The sequence below is a fragment of the Gymnoscopelus microlampas genome (assembly GCF_963454915.1).
Source record: "Gymnoscopelus microlampas genome assembly, chromosome: 3".
In the NCBI taxonomy this organism is placed as follows: Eukaryota; Metazoa; Chordata; class Actinopteri; order Myctophiformes; family Myctophidae; genus Gymnoscopelus; species Gymnoscopelus microlampas.
The window spans coordinates 27721552-27731665 of NC_139940.1; the positions used below are offsets into that span (position 1 = coordinate 27721552).

Sequence of the window (10114 nt, forward strand, 5' to 3'; positions counted from 1 at the left end):
TCCAAATCCTTTTTTCTTCTTTGTGCCTTTCATCTGTGCCATTGCAGTCATCATACAGTATTGGCCAACACTTCCTTCTCCAGCCTCTTACCCACTTCCATTCCATCCAGTCACTGGGTCTGACCTTATTCATGTCTGGACAGTCTGTCCTGATCAACCCGTGCAGAGTGCAGACATGTGCTCAACTCTCCTGGCACTCTTCCCATGTAGGAGAGCCTGCGAGAGGACACATACACGTGGATGTAGAAGCATCTTGAGTTTATTTCTTCAACTCCAGCCTGCCTCCCCTCCCCTTACCTCCTGAGCCCTGGTCCTGCTCCAGCACTTAACAAGAATTTAATGTCACTCAGTCATCTGTAGAGGATCAAATCAGAATCAGAATTGTAATGCACAGCAGCAGGCTCTGATTCCATACAGTAGCAGTCCTGAAAAACAACAGCCGAATAAGTGCTGCTATTATTGTTATGACTTTCCAAGCCCTCATCGTCTCTCTCTCTCTCTCTCTCTCGCACACACGCACGCACGCACACACACACAAACACAAACACTCGATGACACAATGTCCTTTTCCAAAGTTCTGGGAAAGTACTTCTAGTGGGGAACAATCTGTAGTGTACTGCAGGGAACCCCTGGGCATTTGTGTTTATTCTTAGATGGTTAATTCACAAACAAACAGCTGCTGACTTCTGACCCCAAGTAAACAAGATGTTGTCACTGGCAGCACAGCAGACTGCTGGCTTTAGACACCATAGCCTGTCAATGGATTTATTCAGAGCTGCTGAATCTGAACTGATGTTTTTATCTTTGTTTAAATAACTTCATAAAATATATTCTGGGGGGAACACACAAACTTGTTGCTTATCTATACCTTTTATCTGCATTCAATATTGATTGCATTGCCACCTTTAAAGCTTCCACAATGCTTTGCTATGGAACCTGCACTGAATGCTCTGTTGTTTCGACTATGATGTTGCGTTTAATGACTGTATTTTCTGCTTCATATAGGAATGTGTGAATTTTCCAATCCAGAGATTCTTTTGATGTCTGATCAAATTTTAGAGCAATATCTGAATACATTTTAGTCTGGTCAAAAGTTAAAACTAGTGCTTGGCTGGGCTGCCATACGGTATGTTTTTAGATCATTAAGCCCAGTCCGAGATGGTACCTAAGTGATTCGGTATTACCTACTACCACATACAAGTCTGTGCATTGCATATGACCCTTACCCAACTTTATATCAAGACAAGTTAAAGATTTAGACACATTTTGGGAATCCACAGTCTGGTCCTGTGTTGTAATCTAGCACCTTTACTAGATGTTTTCGCTCCTGTCCGTCAATGAGTCACGATCACTCCCAGACCAGTAGACCAAGGAAGAACCTCTGACACATTTTTTTTTAATCGGGTTCATGTTGGCACTATAACAGGCCTCTTCACATGTTGGCCTATAACTATTAAAACGTAGGTCATACAATCAGAAAGTACACACTACAACCAACTCTTGAACCAAGAGACGTTGATTTTGTCCAAATCTCATACAAATCCAAACATTAACTCCATGTGATCAAGATGTAGCTGTTAGATTTTTCAGATTCCATCCCGATTGGCTAGGAGTGGCTTTCATATTTGCAGGAGGGGCCCGATTAGCACGAAATGCCACAAATAATGAACGCAGCATCCTAGGTCAAGGAAGAACCGCCACTCCAAAACTTTCATATCACCCTCACAGTGGTGCTATAAGCCCACTTCATGTTTTGGCGTATAACTCTTGAACCATAGGTTGTCATACAATACATTTTCCACCATTTAGTGTTTATTTAAAACACTTTTTGCTACAAACAAATTTTGTCCAAAACGCAAATCGGTACACATTATTATTATCCATTTGGCTAAGACTGACTTCCAAATTTGCGAGGCCCTGGGTAGGCAACCCGGCCTGGAGGAGAGGAGACCTGCAGAGGAGCACACTTTTCTTGTCATCTCTCATGGAGGGCTTGCAGTATGAGGGGTTTGGATCTGCTATCCTATCTGCTAGGATACCCCAGTATTTTTGGAAGGAGAGGATTATATTATCATCATATTATGTCAAACACATCCTAAACCTTGTCAAACTTGAAAATAAAGTTACAAAATCATTTGTATACCTTCATGGGCTATCCTGCTGTGGAGTGGACATGGGGATCCACACTTCAATGAGGAGGGGATGAGGCTAGGTGACGTCAAGGAAACACTTGACTCCCCCCCCCCCCCCCCCCCCCCTCTCTCTTTCTCTCTCTCAGCCTTTATATAAAATGGGTCAGCGAAAGTCCATCATAACAGAAGCGAACGACTCAGGAGATTACAGGCACGTTGTGGAAAAAGACTACACTGCATCTACTGGTGAGCGACTGGCGCTGCAACACTGAAAACCCTCTGGCAACTTCAACTATAAAGACATCTGTGCGAGTAGTATAGGCTAAGCAAGCAGGTGTTGGACTTTTTGAGGGACACATTTCTGCATACATACAGTTTTAGGTTCGTTCCATACGTGCGCCCTCTTGGATTTACTCAGAGAGGTATTTATTTATAGTGATCATCAGATTCAGAACGATGTTCTCCAGCATGCGTCGGCACAGCCTCCGTTTACAGCACGAGTTGCACCGGTGGAGTGTTGCTGGTGGCGGTGGAGACCACCAGCTCACTGTGAGCTGCATGTCCCGGTCCAAGTCGTGCGTCAGCTCTGCCGGAGAGTCCAACGGCAGCGAGTCCAACGACAGCTGGTCCTCCTCAGACTCCGTCTACTCTGTGGACTCCGCCGGGGAGACGGAGACTGGGGGATGCGGGACTGGGAGTCCGTTCCGCGTGGTCCTGTTGGGGGCCAGCGGGGTCGGGAAGACGCTGTTCGCCAGCCTCTTCGCAGGTGCCGCGGACGGCATGGACACTGACGACTGTGAGCCTTATGGAGGTGAGAAGGTCAAGGTTTACATGGTTGTTTCTTGACATAGTTAAGATGATATGTTTTTTTTTAAACAGCTAAAAAATGTGTCACTAATTGAGAGGTGGTTCTCAATTAGCCTTGGATCAAGACTATCATATAGATGTATTTTATCGATTTTGATAGACGAAAGTAAAAGTCAGACTCGATTAAATGCATCTATGATAGTCTTGATCCAAGGTTAGTTCTCAATGTATGGTCGGCGACTGTAGGGGTCCTGGGAGTTCCAGGGGGTCCCCAGCAAAATTAGAAACGTATTTTCTCTCCCACTGGTATTATTACTATTATTATGAGAGAATGTTGGCCTACGAGAATGACTCATAGGTTTCTGACACAAAATCGTTTTAAATGGGGGTACACAGCCTAAAAAGAAATATCAATTTGGGGTCTGACTTTGACATGACATTTTTGAGAACCACTGACTGAGTCTACTCAAGGATTGGCCACATAATTACACATTTTCTAACAAATTGTCCCTGCTTGTTTCAGATGCAATGTGCGAAAAGACCATTCAAGTGGATGGAGAGAGTGCAACCATAACTCTGCTTGACACATGGGATCCAGAGGTGAGGAAAGAAAAAAATGCCAAAAGCATCTTAACCACTGTAACCAAACGTGTAGGGCAGGGGTTTTCAACATGGGTTCCGGGATTGTCGAGACCCCTAGGGGGTCCTCAGAGTAATTACAGGGGGTCCGCCAACTCTTTGTGTGAGGGAAGAGGTTTGGTGTAGAAGGTAAAAAGTATAGAGCCAAAGGTCAAGTTTACTAAGTATTGAAGGTTTAAGTGGTTAAATGTCTGAAAATACACATTAACGTGAATACAACATATTAATAGAAAAGATAATGTGTAAACAAATAAACATTAATTTATGCAACACTGATGATAGTGCTGTCAAACAAGTCTATGAAACTATCTATGAAATCTATGAAAAAGTTAAATCTGCAACACAATTTTATACAATATGTAGTGGGGGTCCCTGCTTCGTCTCTCTCTCAGCTAAGGGGTCCTTGCCTGAAAAACCTTGAAGACCCCTGGCATGGGCTATAATACGAACTGTATATATCACAGAGAATCTGCAAACTTGAGTTTTGTAAGTTAGGGAGAGTGAATTAGAGCTGGTGTCAGAGTGTTTAACATCTGTTCATATATGTAAACAGTTCCTGTAATGTGTGTGTGTTATTTTGCAGGATGAGAGCGAGTGGGTTCAGGAGCAGTTTATGCAGACAGGTGATGCATATCTGTTGTTATACTCCATAACTGACCGGGCTTCGTTCCTGCGGGCATCAGAATTACGTATCAGCTTGCGTCGCCACCGCCCTGCACAGCACACGCCAATCATCCTCGTGGGCAACAAGTGTGACCTGGTACGCCGCAGACAGGTGTCATTCAATGGTAAGGAGACACAACTCCTTTGTGTGTGTGTGTGTGTGTGTGTGTGTGTGTGTGTGTATTTATTTTCTTCATTATTATTTTCTGACAATGAACGAGGGCTGGGACAAAAATCAAATATCACAATCTCGATGTTGTGACAATATTTTAAGTATAGGGTTTAAGTGCTTAAGGCTCATCAATCTGTGTGTGTGTGCTATGTCTTCTTTCAGAAGGCCGTGTATGTGCTGCAGTGTTCGACTGCAAGTTCGTCGAAACGTCGGCCGCCATGGAGCACAACGTGTGGGAAGCGTTCCAGGGCATAGTGCGACAGCTGCGTCTACGCAGAGACAGCAAGGCGGCCAACGACCGCCGCAGGCACACACACTGTAATGCACGTCGCGACAGTCTGCCCAAGAAGGCCAAGCGTTTCCTAGACAAGGTGATGGCGAAGAACAACACCAGCATGGCGTTCAGGCTGAAGTCCAAGTCCTGCCATAACCTCTCTGTGCTCTAGGAGACAGAGGACGCCCATTCATTTCCACTGTAAAAGACTCATTTAACTCTGAAAGTGTTAAAATGGACGCGAACGGACTCTTACAGTTCCAGGAATAAAATGGTCAAATGATGGCACAGCTCATTTGGCCAAATATATGGAACCTATGAGCACAATGAGCAACAAAGACATTAAGAAAATGGAAAATAACGCACTTTTCCACCAAAAATTATTCATAATTGAAAATTGAAAATTATTCATAATTGTGATTACAATATTAAGCAAATTCATCTGCATTATCATTTTAATTTAAATCCAGTCTGAGAACTTATGAGTCGCTTTGAAAAAATAGCGCGTAGCACTGCTAGAGCAGCACATTGTTGTATGAGTTACAATTGTATATATTTTAATAATTGATATTCAAATATTTATATTAAATTATTTAACATTTTATGTTAATCAGTCCTAAATGGATAGTGATTTATTGTCTACAGGCTACCTCTGTACTGCAGTCTACATTAGACTGATTCGCCTGAGCTGAAACCCTGTATGCCAGCCTCTGTGATGGACTGGAGCAGTGGTTCTCTAACCTTTTTGGCTTCAGCTAGGATATGATGCTATGAATGAATGATAACCCACCTTTTGAAGAATATAACATTACAAATAAGTGAAAGCGTTCCAATGAGTGCCTCCTGAGCAGATTTCACACGTTTGTCAATGTTTTATCATTAAACATAACAGTAAACATAACGCACCCCCATTTGAGAAACACTGGACAGGAGGATCCAGATCCTGTGGCAGAAACTGTGGACGTTATAGAGAGAACTGTTGACAGAAGCAAAGATGACTGTTATGAATGTTTAATTCTTTAAAATTATCCAAGTGCAAAATTCCTCTATCTTTCTGTCATTTCACATCCATGTCTATTTTGCTTTGTTTTTTACACCTGATGCCAAGATTATTATTTGTCAATTAAATGTTGGTATTTCAATGTTTTTATTTTATTTTAACCCTAACTAAGTTGTTTTCATTCAACTGATACTGTACTGTATTTTGTTACTTGTGACTATTTTCCATTATGGCCTCAATGGAATAAAATGTTCTTTACCTTAAAACAACCTCTGCTGTCAATGCTGAACTGTCATATACATGTATTGCATTAGTTGAGTCAAGATTGACACAAAGTAGAGCATATATGAACATGACACACACAACACAGAGACACAGCCAGCCTCAACAGCTTGAGCTGATTAGATATGAGTCAAATGGTGACATTCACATTGAACTTTCAGTTTCAGAGTCTAAATTTGGACCACATGTACAAGCCTGTATGCTGTGATTGGAACTTCATATTTCATGGACAGATCAGAGTTTAGACCAAATTTGCACACAGACTGAAACCGTGTGTGTGTGTGTGTGTGTGTGTGTGTGTGTGTGCGTGTGTGCGTGTGTGCGTGCGTGCGTGCGTGCGTGCGTGCGTGAGAGAGAGTGAGTGCTTTCTCCATCTTCAGTAATGTTCACTACTACTGTACCATCAATATTACAAACAGTCAGTCTGGCTTAAATACAAGCCCTGTGTGTGAAGTAATGACTCACCCAGCGCCTGTTTTCTGTGGTTGCAGATTCACAGATCTGTACTTGCTCTCAGCTCAAGTGGAATGAGAGCATGTTAATTCTATATGTTAAACCTATCCATTTGTGAAGGTTAGCGTAAAAGACAAACATAGTTAATCATTACCGTATTTGATTATTTTAACGTGCTTCTGCTTTATTTGATTGCACGTAAGTAGTAAAGATGAGAGAGGAGAGGGCATTCAAGAAAGGTTACAAGCTGGATTTAAACCCATCACTTGATAATAAAATGCTGATGAGCCACAAGGCTTTCTACTTCACTTCTACTTCACTTGGCAGGATAGCCTGCCATTGTCTACAGTTAGTTGGATTGTCTGCCTAGTGTCTGTACCATAGACAGTAAAAAGGACTGTACAGGTCTGTACTCAGCTGCACATGAAGCACACCCACCAATGGAAAATCTGAAACAGGAAACAGTTAAAAAGTTCAAAGGTCAAAGTCTGAGGATCATTAGAATGTTCTCTTATGAATAGTAATCTGAACATTTGTCTCTATTCTTGCCGCTTTGGCTTTCATGTTGTAGTGGTGTTTTCTTATTATTGCGACAATCCGATGAAAACAAGGTTTGGATCATGTCAAACTCTACTGTATTCCAACAACCATTAAAAATATATTAATAATTATTATTATTCAATAATACCTGAACATAAATTATTCCAAAATCGGATATGCACTAAAAGCACCATTGCAGATCAGAAGGCACATACTTTAGTGGGTGATCTTCTCATATATTAGTCTTGGCCTTTAGATTACTGTACTTTATGACACTATATGATTGTTCAGCTCTTCCTGCCTCCTTTACTCCTCTGTCTACTGGCTCCCTATTGGCTCGGCCAGGGTATGAGGGAAGGCTGATTAGACAATCATTAGGTTCAATAAAACATGCTGGTTAACACTTGGTTAACGTTTGACCAGCCAGAATGGGGCTGCCAGGATCACTCTGTAGTTTGAGGAGTGACTCAAGATCTCTCCAACAAGGTATGTCTCGTTCCTCTCTCTCTGTCTCTCAGCTTTGGATTTTGCCTGTGTTATTTTCTGTTTTTGGGGGGCTACGCTTAAGAAGCAAAGGGGTTCACATCTGCCGAGTTTTTTCAAGGGTGTTGTGTGTCATGTTTAGCCTGTCAGATGGTGAGAATGTGTCATGATCTTGATATGACTTTGGAAAGACCTCTAGTCTTTTAGAATTGGAGAGTCTGTTGAGCATAGCAACGGCTAACATGGCTTGTGTGTGACAGTGTCAAGTTTGGCCTTACAAAAACTAAAATTCAACTTAACCATTATCATTCAATAACAGTGGTGTAAAAAGTTGACTAATGTGATCCTTAAATATTTAGCTTATTCACTGTCTGAAGATGAACACTATGCAATCAAGCACTTTTAGACACATTCTAACATTTTAATATAGTTTCACTTACTGGAAACCATAGTTTCAGTTGGAGTATCTGTCTATAAATCTGTCATGCCAGATGGCAGTTAGTATCTTTATAGCCAGTTGGCAGATTAAGTTGCTATCAGGAAGTTAGTTCTATTTCTTCTTGCTAAGAAATACAACCATGTTTTGTGTTAGATTAAAGAAGATAGACAGTTACAGTTTATTGGAAAAACAGGTAAAGCCTACTACTGTACAACTGTGTTGCTAGAAGGTCATTTCACTCAATGTCACCTTCACTTTCCTGTGGCACACCCTTCAACCTAATTGTCTGTCACCTGCACCTTTTCTGTTTCACGGATATTAATCATGCTTTTTCCCTAGTACATTATACAGGTACAGATTCATACCTACCATAACGTTAGCAGTATATTTTGCACTCCCTAAATGTCTGACAACATTTTCTTTGATTGTCATGAACATGTGATTGAACATCTTTGAACACTAATCAGTGTTACTTCATTGATTCATACAGCATTGCTGTATAAATCAATGAGACAAACAACCTTTGTCTATGACAAAAAGGTGGAACTCATTGACAAATAAGAGACTATAAGCATAAGAGTGACACACACGGTACACACACATGTATGTGTGTGTGCACATACACACTCACATCTAGGCACAGTCACCACCTGTGATGCTATTAGACCCTGAGTCTGAGATCACACTGAGGTCATGGTGGTTACACACCTGAGGGTGACCTTTATATACCCGTGTCATTATGTTGACTTACTGTGAGTCACTGTCTGTAAAATGTAGTGGATAGGTTTAGTTCAGAGCCGTATATACACTTGAATGCTTTAAATGCCCTTTTCAGCTCAAAGTCTGAAATAGCACGCAGGAGGCGATATTCCTTTTCCTAGGCGTATAACTGAATGTCAAGGGGACGAGTGGATTGTGGTCCCATTAGGGGTCAATTACACTCAGAGTTAAATTAACACCAGATTGTACTGTCCTTTAAATCCATGCACCTTGTAGTTAGTCTTATGTCGTTGTTAAATGTGTCAGTTGTTTGGGTGTACTGTACTCGTAGCTAACCGGATAGTGTGTAGGCTACAGTACATAATCATAAAGTCCCTGGTTCAACACTGATAGTGTGTGTGTGTGTGTGTGTGTGTGTGTGTGTGTGTGTGTGTGTGTGTGTGTGTGTGTGTGTGTGTGTGTGTGTGTGTGTGTGTGTGTGTGTGTGTGTGTGTGTGTGTGTGTGTGCAATCATAATACGGTATATAAAGTGACAGTCACAGTGGTACCTGTGTGTGGGAGATGTGTTTCAGTAATATAAATTAGTTGTTGAGTGTAATGTGCTCTTCCAGAAAGGTGTCTATTAGGCTATGTTCACACTGGCAGCCCAAATCATATTTTTGGCCCATCCAGATTTGAATCAGATTGGTTTTAACAAATCTGCCCAGCGCAAAACCTGTACATGGAAACTTTGCAAATCAGATTCGTATCACATTACTTCAGACAAAAATAAATCCAAATCGACTGGATAGGAAATCTGGACAGATTTGGGCTGCCAGTCTGACCACATCTTCCTCCTCTTCTTGTCACTCCTTTTCATCCTCCTCTTCCTTCCTCTCTATACACTTTTCCCACCTCCTCATCTCTCATCTTACTCCTCCTCTCCGTTCTCCCCCTCCTTCCAGGAGTCTCATCATGACACCCACAGTGCATCTGCTGCTGTTCCCTATCCTTCTGGCCGTTGTGAGTATAACACTGCTGTCATTTACACATCCACATTCACAGCCAACTGATGTTATATAATGTTATTGGACAGGCCTTGAAATATGGAGGAGGAACCAATGAGTTACAGTAGCCTATTAATGCACAGTAAATCCTCAGTGTTAATTTAACTGAGGAGAAATTGACACTGAGGAATTTTACTGTGAAGTTCCTCTAACCATGCACCCATGTATGTATGCATATATTACTCTACTCACATGAGAAATGTTTGAATATCTGACCTGTTTTCCTTGTTCTTTCTTTCTATCTCTATTCTTCCCTTTCCTGAACACTACAAATGATACACTTCTTTACACCTGTAAACCTGTGATGTGACAGTACAGTAGAATAATTACAAAGAAGAAAATAATTAATACTAAGGAAATTGGGTCCGCAGATTTTGAGTCACAGACGTCACAGAAATGAGTCTCAGACGTCACAGAAATGGCTACATATGCAAGAACGTTGTTGGTAACTTATTAAAGTGTGC

At 41.5% G+C, this 10114-nt stretch overlaps 2 protein-coding genes across 2 annotated transcripts in view; both read left to right on the forward strand.

Moving 5' to 3' along the window:
• Positions 1-2588: 2588 nt before the first annotated feature.
• On the forward strand, positions 2589-5025 carry gem (GTP binding protein overexpressed in skeletal muscle; the record flags this gene model as incomplete). The annotated part of the gene is made up of 4 exons (XM_084052736.1): positions 2589-2943; positions 3463-3539; positions 4162-4366; positions 4576-5025. 4 exons carry the CDS (start codon positions 2589-2591, stop codon positions 4857-4859), a joined length of 921 nt encoding a protein of 306 aa, XP_083908862.1. The 3' UTR covers positions 4860-5025.
• Positions 5026-9558: 4533 nt separating this feature from the next.
• Positions 9559-10114, forward strand: part of cdh17 (cadherin 17, LI cadherin (liver-intestine)) — a gene marked incomplete at both ends in the record, with an annotated part of 11942 nt that continues 11386 nt past the window's right edge. Inside the window, one exon of the mRNA XM_084052293.1 lies at positions 9559-9606. Within this exon, the coding sequence (XP_083908419.1) occupies positions 9559-9606 (48 nt within the window). The remainder of the gene's footprint in view (positions 9607-10114) is intronic.